Source organism: Sapajus apella, unplaced genomic scaffold, assembly GCF_009761245.1.
Source record: "Sapajus apella isolate SASKATOON/1434 unplaced genomic scaffold, GSC_monkey_1.0 scaffold3, whole genome shotgun sequence".
In the NCBI taxonomy this organism is placed as follows: domain Eukaryota; kingdom Metazoa; phylum Chordata; class Mammalia; order Primates; family Cebidae; genus Sapajus; species Sapajus apella.
In genome coordinates this window covers 5,742,979-5,769,122 of record NW_022436943.1, presented here as the reverse complement: position 1 = coordinate 5,769,122, position 26,144 = coordinate 5,742,979, and the positions used below count along the sequence as shown (strand labels likewise).

General features: G+C 37.5%; 1 protein-coding gene and 1 non-coding gene across 5 annotated transcripts; both read right to left on the bottom strand.

Moving 5' to 3' along the window:
• Positions 1 to 26,144, bottom strand: CUNH8orf37 (chromosome unknown C8orf37 homolog). 4 transcript variants are annotated; one of them, XM_032248652.1, is made up of 6 exons: positions 25,313 to 26,129; positions 20,201 to 20,288; positions 16,996 to 17,060; positions 16,373 to 16,438; positions 7,433 to 7,528; positions 1 to 2,806 (listed from the first exon to the last, which is right to left on the bottom strand). In XM_032248652.1, the coding sequence occupies exons 1-6, from the start codon at positions 25,465 to 25,467 to the stop codon at positions 2,653 to 2,655; spliced, it is 624 nt and encodes a 207-aa protein (XP_032104543.1). In that variant the 5' UTR covers positions 25,468 to 26,129; the 3' UTR covers positions 1 to 2,652. The 4 variants fall into 4 exon arrangements, with proteins under 4 accessions (XP_032104543.1, XP_032104547.1, XP_032104532.1 ...); XM_032248641.1 differs by lacking the exon at positions 1 to 2,806 and adding an exon at positions 6,262 to 6,613 and having other exon boundaries at positions 25,313 to 26,144; XM_032248656.1 differs by lacking the exon at positions 7,433 to 7,528 and having other exon boundaries at positions 31 to 2,806; positions 25,313 to 26,136.
• Positions 25,927 to 26,008, bottom strand: TRNAS-AGA. Its single transcript has one exon. It is a non-coding gene; the product is annotated as a tRNA-Ser (tRNA).

Sequence of the window (26,144 nt, the reverse complement as noted above, 5' to 3'; positions counted from 1 at the left end):
TCCATTCAAATGGAATATTTTACTATAAAATAAAAGAAGTAAACAAATACAGAGTAATTATTTATTACTTACTCATTTCTAGGCAGAATAAGGGTCTGCGAGTATAATACAGTTCAAATAAAGAAGTTACCTGGCTTAACAATAGCTACTTGCAGAAAATTATTATAAATAGTAAAAACAAATAGGCAAACATCTTGAAAGTTTTATAGGCTTTGCATTGTAAAATTACAGGTGATTAGAAACTATACTTTTCTTCTATACTGATACTAAAATAGTTGCATTTTCAGCTTAAATTACAACAGTTAATAATTTCTGCAGTTGTATATAAACATAATATTCTTTCTACATTTCAGTTTAAAATTGTACTATATTAAAAAGCTTATAAAGTACATTGCCAACAAAAATGGGAACTCACACACATTTTTCTGACATTGAGGGACTCTTATGTTATGGAATGCCAAACATAGGCAATGTATGTAAGTTTTAGGATACTTATAATGAAATAATAAAAGAGAAAAAAAACCAGGACAACTTTGTCCCTTCAAAGTAGAGGCAATGTAGGTTACTTTGGAGGCCGAAGTGGGCAGAGATCAAGGCCATCCTGGCCAACATGGTGAAACCCCATCTCTACCAAAAATACAAAAATTAGCTGGGTATGGTGGCGGGCGCCTGTAATCCCAGCTACTCCAGAGGCTGATGCAGGAGAATCGCTTGAGCCTGGGAGGCGGAGGTTGCAGTGAGCCAAGATGGCACCACTGCACTCCAGCCTGGCAACAGAGTAACACTCCATCTCAAAAAAAAAAAAAAAAAAAAAAAATTCAAATTAATGATTTAGTAAATTTGCTTACTGGAATAAAAATGAATTGCACCATAATGAATAATGTGCCAAATGCTATAAGGTTCTGAATGTGTTGATCTTGTTGCTCTGCTGTATTTTGCAACAGTTGACTTCGATCAACATCCCCCTATATTTCTGACTCAATTACATGTAGATATAACTTTAGGGATATATTTTTATTGAAAGATAAACTCTGTCATAATATTTTTTGAGACAGAGTCTCACTGTGTCATCCAGGCTGGAGTACAGTGGTGCCAACTTGGCTCACTGCAACCTCCGCCTTCCAGGTTCAAGCAATTCTTCTGCCTCAGCTTCCCGAGTAGCTAGGATTACAGGCATGCACCACCACGCCCAGCTAATTTTTGTATTTTTAGTAGAGACGGTGTTTCATCATGTTGGGCAGACTGGTCTTGAACTCTTGACCCAGCTGATCTGCTCGCCTCGGCCTCCCTAAAGTGTTCGGATTACAGGTGTGAGCCACCACGTCCGGTCTGCCATAATATCCTTAATACAAAAGTATGAGCATTGGCCATTATAAGATCTGTTCTTTTGTAATGCTAGACTTACTACAGTAAATTTCACAAGTATGTAAATGTGTCATGGCTAGGAAAAGGATTCTAATGATCACATCTTCCTCCCTTCAGTAGGGTGGCTGGAACAAATTCAGCATAAGACTAAGATTGTAACTTTGTTGGAATTATTCCCTTTCAGTGTGCCCTGCGTCACACATCTGAACTTATATAGTAGACACATGTAGCAGAGAGTCTGTGGCAGATTGGAAAGCTCCCAAAATCTCTCAATGGGGTTGGGAGCTAGAAATTTTGAGGGATCTGATTTCCTGAGTGTGCTGCTATTGTAGGGTTCCTCAGATCTCTGTGATGTCAGGAGGGAGCCCAACAGGTTACCTACCTGCTGGTTCAGATATGCTTTCTCTTTTCATGTACTCACCTAATAAATGATATGTCAACCTGATCCTACCAGAAAAGTCCACAGGCTGCCTGAAAAATTATCTTACTTGCTGTTTTCTTCACTTGATGGAGTTTTAGGTATTAAAGGATAGAAAGTACTTGAAAAATCCAACAATAACCTGTATGTTTCAGAGTTTTTGTGATTTTAGATGCATCAAACTTTTTATATATTATTGAGTATTGAAAAGAGAAAATAACTTTCAATATCTAATAAACAAAAGAGGGAAAATAAGCTAGAACTAGTAACATATATTTAATGTACATAACATTGCTTTGAGTTTGTGAGGTAAGATCAACTATGAGGCAGTGTTTTTGCAAAATACCTGTAACTCCTGAATACCCTTCAGTTAGCCACTGATCACCTGGTTTCTTTCATGTCTAAATTATGATCTTTGCCAACAACAGATCTGTTTGGAGGAAGTGTTGTAGACACCCCTAGATGACCTCTCTGCCCTGGCCGGCTTTATCTGTTTTAACTGCTACAAGTGGGGAATGTTTTGCTAAGCATATTAGCAATCAATGTTGAAGTTACTAGTGAAAAACTAGGTATTTGTATGAAACTCCATAATTAAACTTCTATTTAACAGAAGACAGATTAGTAAAGAATGTAGATGGCTGTTGCTTACTAAGTGAAACATCCATATATATATGAAGAAAATAATTCCAAAGTGTTATAATAATCTTCCTTAGTCCATTTGGTCTTAAAAACTGTGTGTAGTTGTATCAGTAAAATTCACTGCCTTTTCCCACAGGGAATGTATTGCTAGGGACCACTGCCCAAACATTATGATGATTAACGGATACTGCTCTCATGGATGCAACTGTCTGAATGTGCAGCCTGCATTCTTAATGTTTACCACAAACCCAACGAAGCTGATGATCTGTCTGAAGGTCAGTCAGTTCTTCAATAGTTCTCCAGCTACACTGGCAGGCATACGCTCGTGTTCCTTTCTTCTTTATCAACTTGGCTTTTAATTTGTGGAATTCTGGTATGTTGTTCCTATTAGTAAAACAGGAAAGTTTTAGCATAGTGGCTTTGTTCAGTGTTTAATGACTCAAAAAAAAAAAAAAAAAAGTCATTGGTTTCTTTATTTTTTTTGAGCAAGAGTCTCACTGTTACCCAGGCTGGAGTGCAGTGGCATGATCATGGTTCACTGCAGGCTTGACTTCCCAGGCTTCCACCTCAGCCTTCCAAGTAGCTGGGACCATAGGCATAAGACTAAGATTATAACTTTGTTGGAATTATTCCCAACTGTGCCTGGTTTAAATTTTTTTTTTTTTTTTTTGTAGAGATGAGGTCTCAGTATGTTGTCCAGACTGACCTGAAACTGCTGGACTCAAGTGATCCACCCAGCTCAGCCTCATGAAGTGCTGAGATTACAGGTGTGAATCACGGTGCCCAGCCTATTTTCTTACCTTCCTAGTACATGAACGCTGAACAACCTAGATCCCCTCACACTAACATTAGAAGACATGCTTCAGTGTTCTCTTTCTGATGGTATTTCTTTGATAATCTGCACTTTTCATGGCAATTCTCTAGGCCAGTTTATTGACGGTCGTAGAATACAATAGCCTAAAGGGCTGGAGAATTACTGATTTGTCCTATCAGAGATGAAATAATATGAAAATTGGGTGGAAAGGATGGTGGTTCATCTCCCACCTCAGATACTCAACTATGCCATATTTTAAAACCCTTCAATATGGCGAGTAAAGAGAACATTAGAGATATAAAGATCACAGACTTCTGATGAATTAACTATGGAAAATTTTCATCAGTTTCAATAATCTGCTTATTTACTCATACTATCCGTAACAAAAATGTCTATCCTGAAATACATATTAATAATGTTGAAATAATTAAATCAACAAGTAGGGCTATTGTGAAAATGAGAACCATTGGATTTGATACTATTATAAAAAAGACTACAGAAGTTTAATTAATAAATTATTTTCATGACACTCCGTGTAATGAGTTAATATAAGCATTACGTGGCAAAGAAAAATGGAAAAAAATTAAAAATAAAATGATGAAAAAAAGGATGAAATACAGTATGAATGCTAGAAAAAGATACACTATCTAAACATTACTTGTGGGTATTACTGCAACAGAAGGCAGGCTACAAAGTGCCCTCTGGTGGTCAATGGCCACACATTCAGTATCACATTGTACAAAATTCAGGCACAATTTAGAAGGTTAGAACCTAACAAAACCTGCGAGATTTTCCAAGCCAACGTCTGATTTCAGGAAACAGTCTTAGCTGAGGGAAGAAATGAATAATATAAATTTTAACAAAAAGAAAAAACCCCACCAAAACTAAGCTGTTGAGGAAAAACGTCCTTTATTTGATCTGTAAAATATTTTAAAAACTTAACATTTGATACTTGACTGAATCCTTAGAGATTTTAGATTAGGAATCATGAATAGGCAGGGATCTAATTACGACATTTCAAATGCTTTTTAAAAATGCACATATTTTAAAAGCTTAGGGAAAAATCGTTCCATTCCTTAAAGAAAACACGATTTAATAGAAAAATAAAAGGATTTTCTTCAGCTGTTGTAGCAAGGTGGTGAAGAATTATAGCTTACACTCCCTTTAGAATGTTCTAAAACTCAGCCAGGTGTGGTGGGTCATGCCTGTAAACCCAGCACTTTGGGGGGCCGAGGTGGGTGGACTACTTGAGCTTAGGAGTTTGAGACCAGCCTGGGCAACATGGCGAGACCCCATCTCTACAAAATTAGCTGGATGTGGTGGCGTGCACCTGAATTCCTGGCTACTCGGGAGGCTAAGGCTGGAGGATTCTTTGAACCTAGGAAGTGGAGGTTGCAGTGAGCTGAAATTGCGCCACTGCACTCCAGCTTAGGTAACATGACTTGTGAGACTCTGGCTCAAAAAAAAAAAAGTTCTAAAACTTCTCAAAGCTAGGATACATTTATTTCTCTCATCTGTAAAATAAAACAATAAAACAACTGTATAGCATTTCACTGTGTAACAAATGTGCAGATCGACACTGCTAAAAATAAATGGCTCCCTGTGTGCTGCTGGACATTGAATGGTACTCTACAAACCTTTTAACTTGTCTTTGGTCACTGCCTACTTCTGGTTTCCTCAGTGATTATTCCGTATCCTCTTCAACTCCCACTCCACTCCCTTATTTTCAGCAGATCACATCTTCATTCTCAAAACCAGGCCGCCAGGTATGAAACCCTTCAATTTCCTGGCAAGCTCTCCCTGAACACATCAGTACCTTGCTGGCTTCCTCACAGTCATAGAGGTCTTCCTTTTCCCATCCAAGGCTCACCTCCCATCAGTGCTCTTGGCTCTACTGTCTGTACAACCTTGCTACTCACATGCTTGTCCCCTCCCATGTCTCCTTCCCCTGGGTTCCTCTCATCTTACGAACCCAGTATCTAAGAGTGTCATAGACTAGATGCTGAATAATGTCTACTGGATAAAGAAACACCAATATACTATACAAAATAACTATCACATCAGTGATTTATAGCCTGATGGTGAAGACTGCCTTATTTCTTTAGTTGTTCCATTCTCGTCTCCCAAACATATTCCTAAGTGTCTTGAGAACTGAGTTAGTATTTTCTACTGATTTAAATAATGACTACTTGTTTATTTTTAATAGTATAATAAATCCTCTGGTTGTCACTGTTTTATCTAAAAGTACATATATTTTTAAACTAGGCTGCCACAGATCTCGGGTAAACCAACTGGTGTTCTTGATGACTCTGAGATACTGCAAGTAGTACCAACTAAGTTATCCATAGTTTATGCCTGTGTTCACCCCTGTCTTGATGTTACATGCATTTATTATTCTATGACAGTTTTATGAAAATTCATGCTTCATCTTGGTGACATATGGGGATTATTAACCACTTATTAGATTAACTAGTAGATAGTAAATAGCAGAGGGTTTAGAAAAGTCAGAGAAGGAAAAGTGAACCTGTAATTAAAAGCTAACTTTTTCACTAATGGCTTAAAAAGTGGGCTAAGCCTAAAAGTATGGGTTCCTGACCTCGAATTCTGGGAATACATTAGGCTTTATTTGGGTTGGAAACTGTAAAACTTTTCAAGTTATAATTTTTCCATGTTATTTTTATATTTGAATTGTGTGTATGTGTATGAAGAGGATTCAACGCTGTCATAGATTTTCAAAGTGGTTCTTTTTTTTTTTAGTAGAGACGGGGTTTCACCATGTTGACCAGGATGGTCTTGATCTCTTGACCTCGTGATCCACCCGCCTCGGCCTCCCAAAGTGCTGGGATTATAGGCTTGAGCCACCGCGCCCGGCCTCAAAGTGGTTCTTGATGTGAAAAAGTTTAAAAACAATTAAATTAGGGTATACTCACAGATTTACCCAAGAATGGCTGCCAAAGGAGGTGTAGGGGAAAGTCTCTTACCCTTTTCTTCATGCTACTAAAAAGTGCTGCAATAATACACTGTATTAATTTTTAGCTTTACATTTTTATTTGAAAATGTCAATGAAAAGTTCAAATATATTTTTATAACTTGTAACACCTTACAGATATTAGGTATGCCGTAAGTGTACAAGAATGTACAAATTATATAAATATGAGTAAGACATTATCTCAGCCACAAGAAAGGCAGTAATACACCAACCTAAGTGCTTCAGTTTTATATTACAGTATATAATATGTCCAAAGCACCATGAATACACAGGAAAGGAAGAGTTTTCTTTCAGCTGAGAGAGTGGTGATAGTATCATGGAAGACCTGTGATGTATTGTACTCTGAAGACAGGTAGGGTTTAGGTAGATAAAATGATGGGAAGGCATCCTAGGAGGTAAAGAGGTTGTACAAAGTCAGAGGGAATGGGAGCCTGAGTATTCTGATGTAGCTAAAATCTTGTAAAGGTGAAATATACATCGTGGGAAGACCAAGCTGGATGATGGATGGATGGGAACTGGATTGTGGAGGGTCATGAATGCCATGCTATGGAATTTGGACATTATTCTGTAAGTGGAAGAGTGTTGGGCAGGACAGTACACTCTGAGCTATGCTTTAATTCTGAACAAGGGAAGGATGGTCTGAAAGAAGAGACTGTAGGCAGAAAAACCAGTGAAAAGGCTACTTCTGTATTCTTGTCCAGAAGTAACATGTCCTTATCCAGGCTGACAGCAGACAGATGGAGAGAAGGAGATGGATGACAGAAACACAGTCATGCATTGCTTATGCTTTGTTACGCAATTCCCTCATTGTGTGAACATCATAGAGTGAACTTACACAAACCTACATGGTATAGCCTACTACACACCAAGGCTATATGGTATAGGCTACTGTTCCAAGGCTACAAGCCTCTACAGCATGTTACTGTTTATACCGGCATCACCACAAACACGAGCAATGCCTTGCAGCACAATATTACAGTGGCTATGTTGTCACTAGGTGATAGGAATTTTTCAGCTCCATTATAATCTTATGGATCCACCATGTATATGCAGTCCATTGCTGACTGAAACATCGTAATGTAGCACATGGCTGTATTGAAGAGGTGAAGCCCACATGATCTGGCCAAATCCACCAAGAGAATATGTCAAAATAAGAAATATGAAGTACTTGGTACATTTTTCAGAGTGAAGTTCTTTAGTAACATACCTGAAAAACAGATAATCACATGATTTGTCCCACATATAGTCATCATAGCTTACCACCAAGAAATCACAGGCTATACAACGCAGATGGTTACATGCTCTGTTCAGAGAAAAAAGAATGGTATATTAAAGATAATTGGTATCTTTAAATGTGAAAACATGGTGATTTATTTATAGGACACACCACATATTAGATTACTGAATAAACAATAGAAAAGTACAGATTAATTTGATTACAAATGTTTATACTAAAGCATTGTTTATCGTCTAAACCTTAAGGTTAAATTTTTGCATAAACCTACCTATTTTACTACAATCTTGTACAACGAACATACACATATATAGATATGGGAGAAAATAGATTTGTAGATCTTTTAATGCCATGATGTTTTCAAATTATGTCTGAGGGAGACCTTATAACTTATAACACTTTAAAGATATTAGATATGCTGTAAGTGTATTTAAGCTAACTTCTTTAAATGCTTCCCTTCCTACTGAAATTTTCAGGAACATCTCTACCAAAGAATATGTCACATTACATTGAAATGAATCTGCTTTTCCCATAAGCTGCTGAAGTGCTAGGAAAAGATCATATTTGTTTCTACTTCCTCACAACTTGGCATAATGCATTCATTCACTCACTTAAAAATATTTATTGAGAGTCTAGTATGTGTTAGTGAGATTCTGTCTTCATGGGGCTTCAACTGTAGTGAGAGAAGAAGTAAACAATACTCATGATAACTAAATTATAAAGTGTGTTAGAGGCTGCTAGTGCTTTGAATGAAATAAGTAGAGTAGGGTAAAGAAAACTGGGAGTATGAGGAGGGGATGGCTTCCAATTTCAAATAAGGTGGTCTGCATAGGCCTTACGTAGAAGGTATATCTATGGAGTGGTACCTTTTAGTTTCTTTAGAAGGAAGTGGGTTTAAGAGATTATGTTTAAGAGAGGAGGAAAAGGAGCATGCTGTGTGCTGATGTTCAAGATGCAGTGAAGAGCAAAACTCTGATAATGTTGGAGAGAGTGGGCAGAACTGCTAGAATGATACTTAGCATACAATAGGTATTTAATGAGTATCTGAGGAATTAAAATTACAGGCAACCCTCAAAATGCAATTATATATATACTACATAGCAACTACAAGAGTAAAATATTACAGAGCAAGGTAAAAAAGAATTAGGAATTGCTGCTGCAAACAATTTGAATGCTATAATAATTCTGATGCACTCCATTGTTTGGAGTGTTCAAAAATCAGAATCAACACAGACGCATTTGATCATCAAAAAATTAAAAGGACATGTTTTTCAGATACCAAAAAAAAAGGGCGAAGACACCAGTAACAGAGTGGAAGAAAACATTTCATTTTCAACACATGGTTAAATACTTACACTACACACAAAATGCTTACTAATGACAAAATTAAAAAAAAATAAAAACAATAATCACTCTCTGTAGCACAGGCAGCAAAGAATAGTAGTTAAGGACATGGACTCTGGACACAGATTGCCTAGGTTCAAATGCTGATTCCACTATTTACTATCTGTGTAACTGTTAAAAATAACTTCTACATGACTCAGTTTCCATATCTGTAAAATGGGGATAATAAAAGTACTCACACACACTTCATAGAATTACAACCATGAGATATATTTTTTCATCAATTAATTTGGGAAAAATTAGCACTCTCATATGTTTTTAGTGGGTATGTGAGCTGCTATAACCTTTTGGGAAAATTCTTGGTATTATTATTATAATTTTTTTTTTTTTTGAGACGGAGTCTCGCTCTGTTGCCAGGCTGGAGTGCAATGGCGCAATCTTGGCTCATTGCAACCTCTGCCTCCCAGATTCAAGCGATTCTCCTGCCTCAGCCTCCTGACTAGCTGGGACTACAGGCATGCGCCATCACGCCCAGCTGTATTTTTATTTTGTATTTTTAGTAGAGACGGAGTTTCACCACGTTGGCCAGAGTGGTCTCCATCTCTTGACCTCATGATCCGCCTGCCTTGGCCTCCTAGGTATTACTTTTAAATCAAAATTTATACCTAGCCATTACTAGCAATCCCATTTTGGGATATGTACAAATAAAAGCACCAGTATATAAACATATATCTCAACAATTTTTACTTTAGTATTGTCAAAGTGACAAAAAACAGGATACTACCTGATTATCTATCAAAATGGGAAAAAACTGAGTAACATGCAGTATATTTATAAATGGAATATCAGGCAGTTGATAAAGAGCATTAGTTAGATTTATTTACTAACCTGGAGAGACATCTGAAGAAAGGTATACACTAACATATACAGCATGATCCTATTTTTATAAAAACAATCCCCCACAAAAATTCCTATATAGGTGGCTGTAAGTTTACAAAGAGCAAAATATAGAAAGTTATATACTACCTAGTAACACTGGTTGCATCAGGAGTAACTGAATAAAGGGAAGGAAGGGAGATTATTATCTTTTTCTTTATACGTGCTTCAATTTTGTTTTTATTCTTTCAATAACCATATAATACTTCTGTAATGAAAAAATGAAATGAAAACATTATATCTTTTTCATTTATTTCCTTTCAAAGTTCAGATATGCTAATTTCAAAATTGTAAATACTTTTGTCCTGAAAGTTTGAGAATAAATGCTTTATATGTCTAAAAATATTAACCATAATAATAAGGAAACATTTAAAACCTATACAAGTTTCATAGGCAAGTCCATATTTTCTTTCAAACTGTTAGCAATTTACGAAGTTGCATTTCTACATTTGGAAATTCTACAACTACATTTCTACACATTTGAACTCAGATTTCGAATGTACAAGTCAGGAAATGCAAAATGATAGTTTCCAAAGCTACTATGACTTGCTTTCTTATGCATATGTAGTTTATTACATGATTGCACAGAGTGTTAACTTTAATGCCTTAATACATATGTGCAATTTGGCTGAATTATTGCTGTTGTGGGAGCTATAATTTAGAATTTCCTGACATTTTGTATGTGTAAAATCTCAACCATAATGTTAAATACAGCTTTTTAATTTAATTTAAAATTTAGTAGTTTATTCAAATCTATTCACACTACCACATTTTCCTACAAACACTGTCCTTTGAGAAACATAAAACTAACTTGCAGCTAAGAAATCATTCCACTGCTACAATTTCCTCTATTAGATCATAATTAGTACCAGTCTATGGAATAATCCAGTCTTGCAGTAGTTTAAAAAATAATTAGGAGAGTAAAATTGGATTGGCTTGAAAATGCCTTCATTTTGTCTGTACTACTTATTACTGCCACCATACTTCCTACTACTATTCTCTCCCCTTTCCACCAACCAGTAAAAGGCAAATCATTTTCTAAAATCTAAAGTCATTCAGCACTACCTCAAACCAGAGCTGTATCTAGAAATCAAACAAACAACACAAATAGGCAGGATAGATTCGGTTTCCTTTATGCCCTGGCTGTGTAAATCAGTACTTCTTTTCATGGCTGAAATAGATGTCTCTTTCATAGCTATGTACATAAAAGCATATCTAATATAAAGTCATGACTCCAGTGAAAGACAAACTGTCAAGTCTTTCCCTCTAAAACGTAGAGGAAATCATATATGTCACCAATAGCTTTGTTCTTTTGTCCAGCTAATAAGTAGAATTCACTGTTTTACAGATGTTTATGATAAGAATGCCCCAAAACCAACCCAATATAATCTTCTGCCCAGATACTGTGGTTCTCTGTTAAATCCTATCAGATCTGCACAATGGGAGCACAGAATCTTGGTGTTTAAAAGTTTGAAAATAACAGCAGTTCCAACAGCAACATCAGCTAAGATTCTTCCCACTTACATACATTACATGGCTTTCTGCCAAGTGGTATCATAGAAAGCATAATGGATTAGGAATCAAGTCACCAATTTGAATCCTTGCTTTGTAATATTTGATATGACACATTATTTGGGAGTTATTCTTTTTTTTCTCCTTTTTTTTCTCTTTTTTCTAGAGTTATTCTTAACAACTTTCTCTCTTACCTCCTTTAGTTACTTAATCACTGGATTCTGTCAATTCTACATTCTAAATATTTCAAATTTGACTTTTTCCCTATAGCCATTGCTACCACTGAGGTCACAGCTCCCATCGTCTCTTTCTTGGACCACTCTAACTACTGCCTGTTGACTAGTCTTCCTGTGTCCTTTCTTGTTTTGCCCCTCCAACTACCAAGCCATTTTTTGCAAAGCAGCCAACATGACTTAAGAAACACAAGTCTGACCCATTGCACACAGGACATACCTTTTCCAAAATCCTCCAAAGGATTAGAGGACCTGAAGCCAAATGTCTCTCTACTCTCTCTCCAGCCCCATCAGCAGCCATTCTTTCTCTAGTCATTATGCTCCAGAACGGACAGATGCTCTCTGTTCCTTCCTCCAGAGGACCACCACCAGCTCCTCCCCTTCGCAGGGATCTTCTAAACATGTGTGCTCTCTGGCTCCAATGGTCACCTCTCTTTGCCTAATTCTTACTCATTTTTCAGACTGTGGTTTGGTTATCTGCTCAGAGAAGTATTCCTTGGCCCTTCATATTAGTTAGAGTGTCCATCATCTATGCTTACAGTATCCCATACTTTCCCTTTACGCCACATATCCAATGGAAATTAAATACTTATTTGTGGAATCATGTATTCAAAGCCTATCTCCTCACCTAGACTGAAAGCTCATTGAGGACAGAAAGTACCCATTTATTTGTTCACCATAATTTGTTCACTTAATCCCTAGGACCTACCAGGTGGTTAATATGTGTTTGACGAATTTAACACAAGTACCTCAATCTCTTCATTTATAAAATGGAGGTAAAAATTCTTGATTGGAATCTTGGATTTTTTTCCCTGTGGAGCAGGTAAATGAATATGCATATATAAAAAGTGCTCTGGACGGTATAAAGTACTTCACACATAAAACACTGCAAATGCAGATGAACACGTGTTTATCTTTCTATGGGTGCAAATTCTGTGTCATGAAAGGAGCAACTAATAAAAGATCTGTGAATATAAACATTTACCTGTGCATATATATGCAACTGGTATGTCTTCTCACAGCTGTGCAGGAGGTAGAAATGGGGTATAATTGATTTTGGCATCCCACTGGACTAATGGTATGTGATAGGAGCCTCGAGCTATGAAAACGGCTGTTCTTTTGTTTACTGAAATTCCATCTAGCAAAGATTTCATCTGTGCTAGAACTAAGTCAAAGTACACACAAAATATTTCACATATAAGAAAATCTTAACAAAATATTTACTTTTTAGGAGTAAACTAGAATGTATTTTTTAAAGATCATTTTTAAAAACAAAAGGCATCTATAAGTATATGTATTTCCTGAGATAAAATGGAAAACTAGTAGAATATAAGATTCTTGTCTCTGAGCTGTAACATAATGAGAAAGCAGAAATAATGGATGAGAAAGGTACCATAATTAGAACCCAGTGTGCCTGCAGTACTGTGCCTGTCTTTTGCACCACAGGCACAGTTTTCAAGTATTATTTCATTTAATCCTAAGAGTATCTCCACGAAATATGCTTAGTTTTTAAGAGTGAGGAAATAGGTTTGAGAAGATAGCATCCCTTCTTAAGGCTTCAGAGCTTATTAGCGGCAAAGTGAGGCTTTGAATTCAGGCATTCTGTCACCAGACCCCTTCCATTTCATGCCATAGGAGTAATCATCTGCTTCTTTGTTCCTCACTGGCCAATGTTTTGCCTTTTAATGATAAACTAGAATAGGGTTTAGGATATGGGTATTCAATAGATTTAAAAAAAGGAAAAAATTCAAATAGAAAAATCAATCTGATGTATGTGAATTAAACAGGTAAGGCAGCAGGAGACATGCATTAGAAGGGAGTAATGTTCCAGATAGGGACTAAATGTAAATATACTCAGACACAGCAAAACTTAAGTGGAAAGTAGAGAATGATAAGCATCCTAGTGGAAGTGGATATCTGACCCAGGCTGTAATTGGAGCTGAAGGAACTAAAGAGAGAAGAGGAACAGCAACGATAACAATTTGGTAAAGTAAATAGTGAGTTTAGAGTTAATGTGAGACAAAGGGGAACTCTAATTTTCCTTCTGAACAGGGGAGAAACACTCAAAATAATATTTTAGGGATGTTATCTTGAATGCTCTATGTGGGTGATACTAGAAAAGACGGAAGTGGATGGTAACTGGGAAACTGTTGCTGTGGTTCATGGGTGACTTGACAGATGCCTGGAATAGAGGAGGCATGGCTCTGAAAATGACGGAGACAAGTCCCAACCGAGCTGAGATGGGTAACTTAGGACTGATAGCAAAAACACTAAATTCAACTCTATAGGCAGTTTGTAGCTCTAATTCTTTGTAGAGAGAGTCCTCGACACATGATGATTCAATTACTATCAATTCTTCTTTACAGCTGTTACAGCAGGTACCAGTCCAGTGAATTTATATTAGCCTATTGGCTGCCTTATATACTCAGGCTTCTCCAAACTTCTCATTTCACTTTGGTCCTATAGCTTATAAGGCTTCTCCAGGCTTCTAATTTCACTTTGGTCCTATAGCCCTACCTTCCGGGCTTCCTTGGATGGAGGCTGGCACCATTTCAACCCTCCACTGTCTTTTTAACTCCCACTCCTATTATTCAATACAGTTAATGTGCCACAGTGATGTTCTGGTAAACAATGGACCACATATACCACAGCGGTCCTACAGGATTATAATGGAACTGAAAAATTCCTATTCCTAGTGACATCATAGCTGTCCTATATAGCACAGTGCTTACTCATGTGTTTGTGGTGATGCTGATGTAAACAAACCTACTGAGCTGCCAGTTGTATAAAAACAGCACATACAATTATGTATAGTACTTAACACTTGATAATGATAATAAACTATGTCACTAGTTCAGTTTTTACTAAACTATAGTTTGTATCATTATTTGAGAATGTACTCCTTCTACTTATTAAAAAAATTTAACTGTAAAACGGCCTCAGGCAGGTCCTTCAGGAGGTATTTCAGAAGAAGGCACTGTTGTCATGAGATGACACCCCCCAACGAATACCTTCCAGTGGGGCAAGAGGTGAAGGTGCAGGACCGTGATATGGATGACCCAGACCCTGTATAGGCCTAGGCTGATGTGTGTGTTGTCTTCGTTTTTAACAAAAAAGTTTAAAAAGTAAAAAACAATGAAAAAATAGAAAAAAGCTTATAGAATAAGGATGCAAAGAGAGAAAATATTTTAGTATAGCTGTACAATCTGCGTTTTAAATTGTTTCTATAAAATAATCAAAAATTTAAAAATAAAGTTTATAAATGAAAAAAGTTTCAGTAAGCTAAGGTTAATATTATTAAAGGGTTTCTAAAGTAAACTTAGTGTAGCCTACGTTACAGTGTTTATGAAGTCTATACTAGTGTACGGTAATGTCCTAGGTCTTCCCAGTCACTCACTACTTACTCACTCACCCAGAGCAACTTCCAGGCCTGCAAACTTCGTTCATGCTAAGTGCTCTATACAGCTGTACCATTTAAAAAATCTGAAGGCCAGCACAGTGGCTCACCCCTGTAATCCCAGCACTTTGGGAGGCCCAGGTGGGTGAATCACGAGGTCAGCAGTTAGAGACCAGCCTGGTCAACATGGTGAAATTCTGTTTCTACTAAAAATACAAAAATTAGTCAGGCGTGGTGGCACACGCCTGTAATCCCAGCTACTCAGAAGCTTGAGGCAGGAGAATCACTTGAACCTGGGAGGTGGAGGTCGCAGTGAGCCCAGATCACTCCACTGCACTCCAGCTTGGGTAACAGAGTGAGACTCCATCTCAAAAAAGAAACCACGAGAAAAACGTTTATATTGCATTTTTGCTGTACCTTTTTAATACTGAGATACACAAATATTTACCATTGTGTTACCATTGCCTATAATATTCAATGCAGTGATATGCTGTACAGGTTTATAGCCTAGTAGTTGTAGTAGGCTGGTGTATCATCCAGCCTGGGTGTGTACTAGGCTGTATCATCTAGGTTTGTGTAAGTATGCTCTATGATGTTTGTACATGAAGAGGTCACCTAATGACATATTTCTCAGAATGTATCCTTGTTGGTGACACTTGACTATATAACAGTTATCTCTCCAGAAATGTGATCAACATGCAATAATATAACTTAGGCCTTTTTTTCTTAAAAAATTAACGAAAATAAGTGTTTTAGAAATAACTAGATAAAAATATTCAATAAACTAAGCTAGGTAAGGAGGCCTCTGCCAAAAATTGAACCAAAAGCAGCAGGAGAGTGGGATTTGCTTAAAACCAAACTGTTTGCCTACATTATGAAAATGCGAATAGAATGTGCTAAGATTATGGGGCTAATACGGGTTTGGGGTAGGTGGCATCACAACTATAAGACTGCCCAGAAAGAGGTACTAAGTGAGAAAGCGGGTGTAGGAAGGGCAAGGAAGAGACAAAAAACAGGGTTTCTGCTTTTGACATATGTAAACACGTAAAACCAAGCGACTATGCTTGAGAATGCTTTGGGTAATGCAGACCTGTAGCTCTACACGCTAACTGGCCAAGGCAGTGTGGGTAAGTCATCACGTATCTGCTTGCCCACTTTGCTTCAACTGCCTTACTGACTGGCTTCCACTGCCTGGAAGGAAGTTCACTCTCCTGTGTCCTGTGGAAACAACGCTGGGATTGGAGTGATCCAGGCATTTCAAGTGGGGCTTAGAAAAGAGAGCATCAATACATGAATAATATATACCCAACAGCACAGCTTTCAATAGCTATCATCCAAGAATAATAAACAAACAATTCTTAGACTGGCTAATAAAAATACCTCTCCTTATAAAACAGACTGATGCCAAGATGATAAGAACTACATTTTAACAACTGAGCATCCATTTGGAAAAAACCCAGTAAAAAGTATAATACATTTCTGACATCCTACCTCCATGAAATACTTGTTCCAATCCCACATGGAATAGAGCTTCCACCAAGGTACACCGGACTGCAACTAGACGTGTTTAACAGATACAAAAATATGAAGTTATAACAAAAAGTAGGAGAATTTGGCCCTGTTAAAAAAGTTTTGGTTTTACTGACTTTATGTTCTTGTAATCAAATTGTATATTTTCCCTAGCAAACCAATCATTTCAAAGAAGACATATTTATTGTAGGATCACTGCTTTATTGGATATAACCTGTACATTCAGGAACACTCAAGGAGTTAAAATGAGTAAAGGAAAAATGTGTTTGCCAAATAAGGTAAGGGACGAAGCAAATACTGACAAATATAACAGAACATTAATTTTGAGAAACTGTTCACACTTTTTTTTAAGCGGCAGAAAATTATTTACAATAGCAATAATTCCCCATTTAATTTCCTTTACATGAAGTGGGTCACAGACCATAAGAACACTGAAGATATTGCTATTGGTCTTTCTCCTGAAGGCCAACCAGTGCTTTGTTGTTCAATCTCACTGCTGTTTAAATGGTAACAAAATCTACTAGACTATGCTCATAGTGTTTGCTCAGTAGTATGTAGAATTCACCAAAGCAATCTCAACTTACCTTTTACCAAGGCCTTGAATGGAAGCTCTGACAGATGTGTTACCGGAAGATTTAGATTTTAATTTCTGTTAAAAAAGCAAAACAATAAAAGGCCACGAGTAACTTAGAAAACTGTAACATGAAAACTAATATTCTTTATAACAGGAATGTTTTCTAACTGACTTAAATACAAATTTTGATGGCATCATTTTTAAGTTTCTGAAATAAAAACAATGATTAAAACCTTTTAAAGGCAAAAGGGAAGTAGAACTCCCTAAGGAATTTGCAAATTACTCTACTAACTTTTAGGCTAGGAAATTGATATATTGCCATTATTAGCATGCTAAGATTTAGAGTCACTTTATAACTCTTCAGTTAATATTACAGTTCAATGATTTAATATGAAGGACCTGCTATTTAAAACTTCATTCTAGAAAAATTCAATTCAGGAAGAAAAAAACCTCAGACTCATTTTTAAAGGCTGTGAATGTGCGTCATATGAACTAAAATTAAACTAACCAAGCTCCTGTGTAACTTCAGGAATATTAATTTTGATCAAATGGAATGGTATCAACCAATAAATGTTCAAGGAAAATGTAGAGCTACCTAGTCACAACCATACAGTAGTTCCTATATGGTTACATAATATCATCATCATTAGCAAGCATTTATTAAGTGTTAACTGGTATATGGTACCAAACAACATAAACCAACCACACACTAGGACCACCGCCAAGGAGAGGAAGTGAAATGGAGAAAAGGCAATTTAAACTGTGCAGAGACCTGCCTTCATTTTACATAGTGGGTGAGGAAATTTAATAGAGGCGAAAATATTGTTTTACTATTTCTCTCAACTCTTATTTGATGTTAAGCAGAACTGGAAAAACTTTTGGTACATTTCTGAAAAATAGTAATTTGCACAAGTCTTTCTGTTTGGGGAGCATGTTTCATGCACCATCCAAACTCAGGTTTATGACTCTAAGCTGACACACTCTGACGTTTGTTGTTGGTTCCTGGGCTTTCTTGTGTGGCTCTGGGAACAGTTCAGAAATGCAACAGAATGGGAAAGCAGGGGGTGAGGTGGGGGAGTAGTATTTTCAGGGCATGATATTAACCTCTAATGACAACGTCAGCATAGATCATCTGTTTATCGATGCTTCTTAATAACTGTTTTTTCCCCCAATAAATGTTTTACTTAGACCTGTTGTCTCCTTTGAAGGTTGAAACACTGGACACAATACAAAACTAAAAAAGGAAAAGATCATGCTTAAAAATTTATTTCTTCATTATCGTAAGAGCTACATTTATTTCAAATTAGTATATCTTAAACCCAAACCAGAGAAGTATTTATCTTCTTCTGAAACACCTTAACTGAAGAGATAGTGCCTCATATACAGATATGCACCCTATAGTAGTTAATAATGAATAATAATATTAATAACTAATGAAGAGCAACAAAATGATGTAATTTTTTCCTACTATTAATACTACTAATTGGCATTACTATTCCGTGCCTACGCACTTACTCGGCACTTATGAAGTATTCTGTTTGCAGGGTACAGGTGACCCTTGAAAAACATGCGTTTCAACTGCACAAGTTCAGTTATATGTGGAATTTTTCCAATCAAACAAGGATCGGAAATCCACTATTTGTGGCATGCAAAACCCCATATATAGAGGGCCAACTTTTCACATAGGCGGTTATATAGGGCTGACTGTGAAACTTGAGTATGCATGGATTTTGGCATATGTGGGGGTCCTGAAACCAATCCCTTGAGTATACTGAGGAATGACTGTACTTAATATTGCTACTGTGTTGACATACTATTTAACTCAGCATCAGCTTATTAATTTACTTCAGGTGAATTGAAAATGTTTAATTTTGAAAAATTCAGATCTTAAAATCTATACTAGTCATTTGATTTTTAGTCTGGCTGACAAAAATATAAATGGTCTCTCCTCTCCATATTCTTACCACTCCCATTACTTAGCTATTTTCAGTCCACTGTTTTGTTTTTATCTTCCCTATCCTTTAAAAAACAAAACAAAACAAAACCCCCTGGTACTATATTTATTTCTTAATTTTTTTGTGATCTGTGTAAATTAGACTTCTGTTTTGTATCTTTCTTTTAAATCTAACAGACATGCTTGACACACACCCTACTGATAAAAATTAAAATACATAAATTCTCATCTACTGCACAGTATGAAAAATGTAAGTGATAAAGGCACTTTGGAAAACAATTTGGCAATGGGTAGAAAAGTTGAAGATGAGCACACCTGCGGACCTAGGAATTCCTGTTCTAGCTTTATGCATCCCAGAGAAACAACCGCATATGGGTAAAAAAAGCCATGCAAAGATATTTAATGAAAGAGTAATCAATGGTTTTCCCTGTGTACATGTTAAAATTTGTATGCCTTTTCTCCAATTATTTGTAATAGCAAACAACTGGGCACAATCTAAATGTCCATCAGCAGGGAAGTAGATAAGTAAACTGTGGCAGGGTTATACAATGGACTACTATACACAGTTATAATTGTTTATGGTTATATACAAATGTAATAAAAGTATAAATGTGTGGATGGAAAGGATAAATGGTTATCTTTGGGAAGGAAGGCAACAGAGTAGGATTTAGAGAGGTCTTAAAAACTATATCTCTAATTTGTACTTCTTTTAAAAAAAAGGTCCAGAGAAGCAAATATGGCAAATATTAATATATGCTTAATATGGGTGGCTGTCATGGTATGTTTAGCACATAGGTTGCTGTTACATTATTCTGTGAACTTTTTATACAGCTAAAATAGACACATAAACGTTTAAAAAATTTAAATATTAACAATTTATTGCTTCATGGGATAAGAGCAACAGCATTTCATCTGAGGTGCTAAGCACATTCCTATAATGAAAGCTGTTTTTGGCCTTTTAGAAAAGTGTTCTTAGAGGCTACAAATAAATACAAGGGACCAGCTGGATGGTGAGTTGACTTCTATGCTAACAGCTTTTCTAATTTTTTATTCTTACTGATAAATGCACAGAAAAACACATACTGAGAATGTCTAATATTTTACTGCTTCCACAGCTCTTTAAGTGTAATAATTTCTTTAAGTAATTCTGTTTCTCAGAATTCAAAAGATAATGGGTAGCTATTTTCATCTTCCTTAAGTTATTCTAAACATGTCTTGAAATAATGAAAGAATGACTACGTATTTCTAACACTTGACTTACAGACGTTTTTTTGTCCAAGTTGGGCTCTTCAAATATTTCATTAATCAGACTGTCAAGATCATCTTCTCTTTTAAATGTTTCCGTTGATCTGAAAACGTAGACACAGAAAACCCACCTGAAATTTATTGGCAGATAAAGCTAGTATCAGAAGAGTTTTAAGCCCATTATTAGAGTTGGTAATAGAAAGATAAAAGTGATTATATATTTTTTTCACTGTGGATATAGTCTAAGTTTGTTGAGACAGATATACTTTATCAGGTACAAATTCACATATGTTCTATACTATTACATACTTAAAATGAGACATTTAAAACTATATACATTACCTTCAAGAGAAGTTGGGTATGTACTTATCTAAATTATATCAAGCACATATTTAGAGAATACAAAATATGTACAATGATAAGCAGAACCAGATATTACAAATAATGGTAATTTTAACCAGTCATTCTGACTTTGTTTCTAAAGGTTCCATTGTAAGTCAACCGTATCTCTTTACTAGAGGAGCCGAAGGTCATGTAATCAAATGACCCCTCCCCCCGCCCAAAAAAAGGTGCTATTTGTTAGACAGAATATCTCAACTACTCAACTACCTCTACCTTCTACTGGCAAAGCCATCACTGGATTATTAATATAAACCACTACTGCACAGAACTTCTATTTAATAGCTGATGCTAAATAGCTAATAGCTAAAATAGTATTTACTGAATACTTACTATGTCTCAGGCATTGTCCTTAGTCTTTACATGAGTATATATTTAACCCCACTTTTTTTAGATGAAGAAAAGGCACCGAGAGATTCAGAAATCTGTTCAAGGTCATAGAAATGGTGGGAAGAAAGGCTTGAAACTGGCCAGGCGTGGTGGCTCAAGCCTGTAATCCCAGTACTTTGGGAGGCCAAGGCGGGCGGATGACGAGGTCAAGAGATCGAGACCATCCTGGCCAACATGGTGAAACCCTGTCTCTATTAATAATACAAAAACTAGCTGGGCGTGGTGGCGTGCACCTGTAGTCCCAGCTACTCCGGAGGCTGAGGCAGGAGAATTGCTTGAACCCGGGAGGCGGAGGTTGCAGTGAACTGAGATTGTGCCACTGCACTCCAGCCTAGCACGTGGCAACAGAGTGAGACTCTGTCTCAAAAAGAAAAAAAAAAAAAAAAAAAAAAAAAAAAAAAAAGAAAGGCTTGAAACTGAATCTAGGGCAGTCCATGCACTTAATACTACATAAGACTAACTTTCTTTAGCATTTATATGAAGTAGATGCTGTATATCAACTTCATAACTTCATTATTCGTTCTAGAAGACAAATTTTTTTAGTCAAACTCTCTAATTTCAGAAATGTATTTACTCTGACAATTCTTAACATCGCCCGTCTTTGTTACATTTTGGAGTAAAATAATTTAACCTGATTTAGGAAAAGCAAGAGACTGCTGTCTACTACCTAATGGTTGATTCTACCTCCAGGCTTAGCTTTTTCAGTTGTACTATAACTTTTACCCTTAATGTCTTTCACTGTATACTGGTTTATTCCCTTGACTTAGGAGTATTCTCAAGGCTTTCCTCTTCAAAGAGACGTTTCAAAAAACCCCTCTCTTGAAGCTTCTACCCTTTCTTACTCGCTACTGAAGAATAGTCTATGTCCATGATTTCTACTTCCTTACAAATAGATTAGATTTAAGCATCAGTTGGGTGCTAATCCTAGACGGGGGTTTCTGAACCTTGTAACTATTGACATTCTGGGTCAGATAATTTTTTGGGGTACGTACGTGGGGGCAAGAGACTATTTAAAATTGCTTTCAGGTATCATATTCTATGTCTGGCCTCTAATCCCTTAACTATAGTGAAACTCTTCTCTCAAAGGTTTCCACTGCCCAAATCACTACAGTATAATGGCTGTTCTCAGTTCCAATCCTCTTTAATCTTTCAGAGGTATCTGACACTGTTGGGTACCAATTCCTTATATTTCTTTTTTGATAGGAGGTTGCTAAGATGTCCTCTTAAAATTCTCTCCTTTGGCTTTCAGGACATATTCTCTGGGTTCTCCTCCCTCATGCAATTTCACAATTTCAAGAATCAGATGCATTCAAACTCCACCAACCTAATCAGTACTGTTATAGATCCAAATTGCCAGCTTACGTAAGATTCTGGTCTGTTCTTAGATCATGAAATTTCACAATGCCTACACTTGCCTATGCTTTACTATAGTAATAAGTCAACATTTCATTGAGATAATTTTAAAGCACTGTATAAGACTTTTTTTGGTCTTTTGATGTGATAATAATCTTAAATGTTAATCAAATAATCTTAATCAAATCTTAAGCTTTTACTGGTTCCCTCTCTGTTTCTGACATTCTAATTTTTTAAAGATAGTTTCTGCTGAAAATAAAAGATATATTCAAAATAAAAGAAATACAAACACTTAAACCTATAATTAAGTGTGAGGTATGTATGAGAGGTATATATAGAAAACTTAAATCTAGATCTTCCATGTCCTTGTGACTTAGCAATATGACTTTAGGCAAGTAACTAAGCATTGATTTAGTGAGTGAAATGGGGATAACAGTATTCATATCATGGGGTTGTGAAGATTAAATGAAATGACATATATAAAGCACTTAGTATACAGAAAGAATTCAATAAATGTTGGCTATTATTATTATAGCTGTCATCTAGAAAGCTATATTATCTTTAAATATTCCCATCTGCATCATCCTGACCCACTTTATTCCTATTGCAGTTCTTCTCAACCCGCATCAGTCTTAAAAAAAAACCAAAAACCAATCACATATTTCTCTTTATCATTTTGAACACTTAACAAATTGCCTGTTTTGACCTCTTACATTAGCAGCTGTTCCTGGTATCCAGATGTAGCATGGTCATTTACAGTATTATTTGCAAAGGTATCATTTTAAGAGGTAATATCAGTATTTTAACTTTTATATGAAATACAGGTTACACTGCTATACAATTAGTAGGTAATCTCCTGTTAATAAATTCAAACATAAATACATAAAAGCTTCCTAGCTTTTAAGTATCAATTTTGGCTCAAGGAAAAATTTTAATATATTACATTAGAAACCAGGTTGGGACTGTATTTGGTGTAAGGTTTAGGCCCTTCGCTGCTGTTTTTGTATAATTTACAACTACATTGCCTGATGAAAAGTTTTCTTATAAATGACAACAGTACTGGCTCGCTACAGCTTTTGTTATTTAGTACTAAAAAATCTAATGTATCAAGGTAGGATGAGGTACTAGAAACATTATGAATTTTAGTAGAGCAAGAGCAGGTATGACACAACCCATGGTTGGAGAAGACCCACATAGATAGTCCCTTCCATTCTGAGCAGCTCTCAATACATCCTGCCCCTCTGCATGCTAGTTTTCCTAAGATGAAAAGCTCCTTGACAGATTCGCTCTAACCCCTAGAAGGACAAATGACAAGTACTGAAGAAATTGCAAAGTAACACTGCTGTGGGATAGGGATGGTAGATGTGCTAATAGGTACATAAAGAATTCCAATATACAAGATAATAAAAGTTAATGAGAGTGATATTTACAACATCCAGCCAAATGAGTGTTAGCCTATTCATAGTAATTATAGTTGTCTCTAAGTTTTGTATTAAAATGCTGCTCAGAACTCAACTAATTATTAGAAATTTTGTTTATGTACTCCTTTAGAATTTTTTCAATGCTTTTATCTTTGGAGAGTGAATTTTTATAAATAAATGTCATTGGAGGTAAGCCTGTGAATTAGTAATGGAGCTGGCTAGTACTTTGGGAATTCACACATACACCCACCAAAAAACCAACACCAAACCAAAGATGCAGCCAAAAAAATTAATAAAGATGACGTTCTTAGATTGATCCAAAGTTGCTTCTGTGTAATTTCACAACCGTTTTCAAAATATTCTAGGCAAGAGGCAATTTCCAAAAGATTCTACCAAGAGTTACTGCAGTCTCTCATGCCATCACTGTGAAGGACAATACTCTGATGTGAACATTTTCTTTTTGGAGGGGTTGTGGGGGAAATGAGGAAGTGAAGGAAGTCCTATGATTTAATAATTACATGGAGAAAAACGACTGGTAAATTTGAAAGGTAGTTTTTAGATCAAAAACCAAAATACTCACGAAATGTCCCTAAATTTCCCTATGTATGCCTGGGACCTTTAACTAGGGGGCCATGGAGAGAAGAAAGGTAGTTGGTTTAATGTTCATAATAATCCTTTTGTCATGAATCTAATCTCATCTGAACTCCCTGAGTTAAAAAATATAATAAAATAAACTGAGCCAGCTGCGATGGCTTACACCTACAATTCCAGCACTAAGGGAGGCAGGGGTGCGAGGACAGCTTGAGGTCAGGAGTTCTCAACCAGCCTGGTCAACACAGTGAGACTCTGTCTCTACAAAAAATACAAAAATTAGCCGAGTGTGTAATCCCAGGTACTAGGGAGGCTGAGGTGGGAGGATTGTTTGAACCAGGGAGTTGGAAGCTGCAGTGAGCTACGATCGCGCCAATGTACGCCAGCCCGGGCGACAGAACGAGACTCCATCTCAAAAAAACAAAACACAAAACTCAGCTAAAGACAGACTAGAAGGGAATTGTTTTCTCCTTTCTTAACTACTGGACCCGGATCGGCCTGGGGAGTGGGGTCTGAGGTAATGGGATGAGGTTGTCTAACAGGGCACCTCACAGGGAGATAAGAACTGCTCGGCCACACAGAGGCACAATTTGGGCGAGGTCAGCACAGCCCTCTCGGGGCTAACAAGGGGGCGCCTGAGCTGCATCACGGTCCCCGACTAGAACCTCCTAGGCTCTGGCAGGCAGAAATAAACCGGAGACAGACACTAGCCGCGGGCTCGGCGGGAGGGGCGGGGCCAGCTCTCCCGGGCTTGCCGGGGGCGGAGTCTGCGCTGAGAAAAGAGATGCCAGAATCCGCTTAGAGGGTGGAGGGGTGAGCTGCCGCCGAGGGTGGGACACTGAGGGTCTGAACCCTGACACAAGGAGGGGCTGGAGGTCGCGGGCAGGTTTCTTTTGAGTTGGGCGGCGGTGGGGCGGCTTTAGGGCCTGGAGCAGGGCTTTACTAGAACAGTCCACCCCTCCCGCCCCGTTAACCTGAGATTCTCTTTCGCCTCGGCTTGGTTCTGGTCGCTGCTGTGGGTGCCGCCACGGCAACCTTTGGGTTGCTCGACCACGCCCCGTCTTAGAAGGTCGGGTGTGCAAAACTTGGACTCCACTTCATCTAAGAGCTCGTCCAGATCCTCCGCCATCTTGAATTGCCTGACCTTTTCCCCCTCGAGTCGCCGAAGCTCCGGTGGTTTCCAGGGGTAACGCGAGGACCAGGCCTACTAGGCGTCCCCGCGCATGCGCACCGCGTCCCGTGGCAACCCGAGGCGCTCGCCAGAGCTCGCGGCAAAGAACGCGGTGGGTTTGTTGGGGGTGGGCGCCTGCGGGGACGGAGGCGGTAGTTCTCCCTGCCCTGTGTCTGTGTGACTCACGTTGCTTGCTTTTCTTCCTTCCAGTTTGTCTGGCGTGTTTCGTCCTGTCTCCCTCTCCCGGGCCCACATTGTAACCACAGGCACACTGTCGCGCCCCATCATTCTCTCCTTTCCCGTTTGGGTCCCTGTCGTGTTCCATCCGCTTCTAAATTCCTTAAATCTGCGGAAGGTTGGAGGAGAACGCTCTAAAACACAAAGTAGGTGTTTACGACAGCAAAACGCTAATGTTCCCGTAGTCGGCAGGATTCGAACCTGCGCGGGGAGACCCCAATGGATTTCTAGTCCATCGCCTTAACCACTCGGCCACGACTACTGGCGGTGTAAGTTTTCGCGGTGAGAATGCATCTAGACTCTGCACAAGCCTCTGTTGCAGTAACAGGCACGATTTGATCTGCAGGAAGGCGTTGCTGAGCTGTTTTGTTAAGAGCATATTTGAATGTTACGGTGCT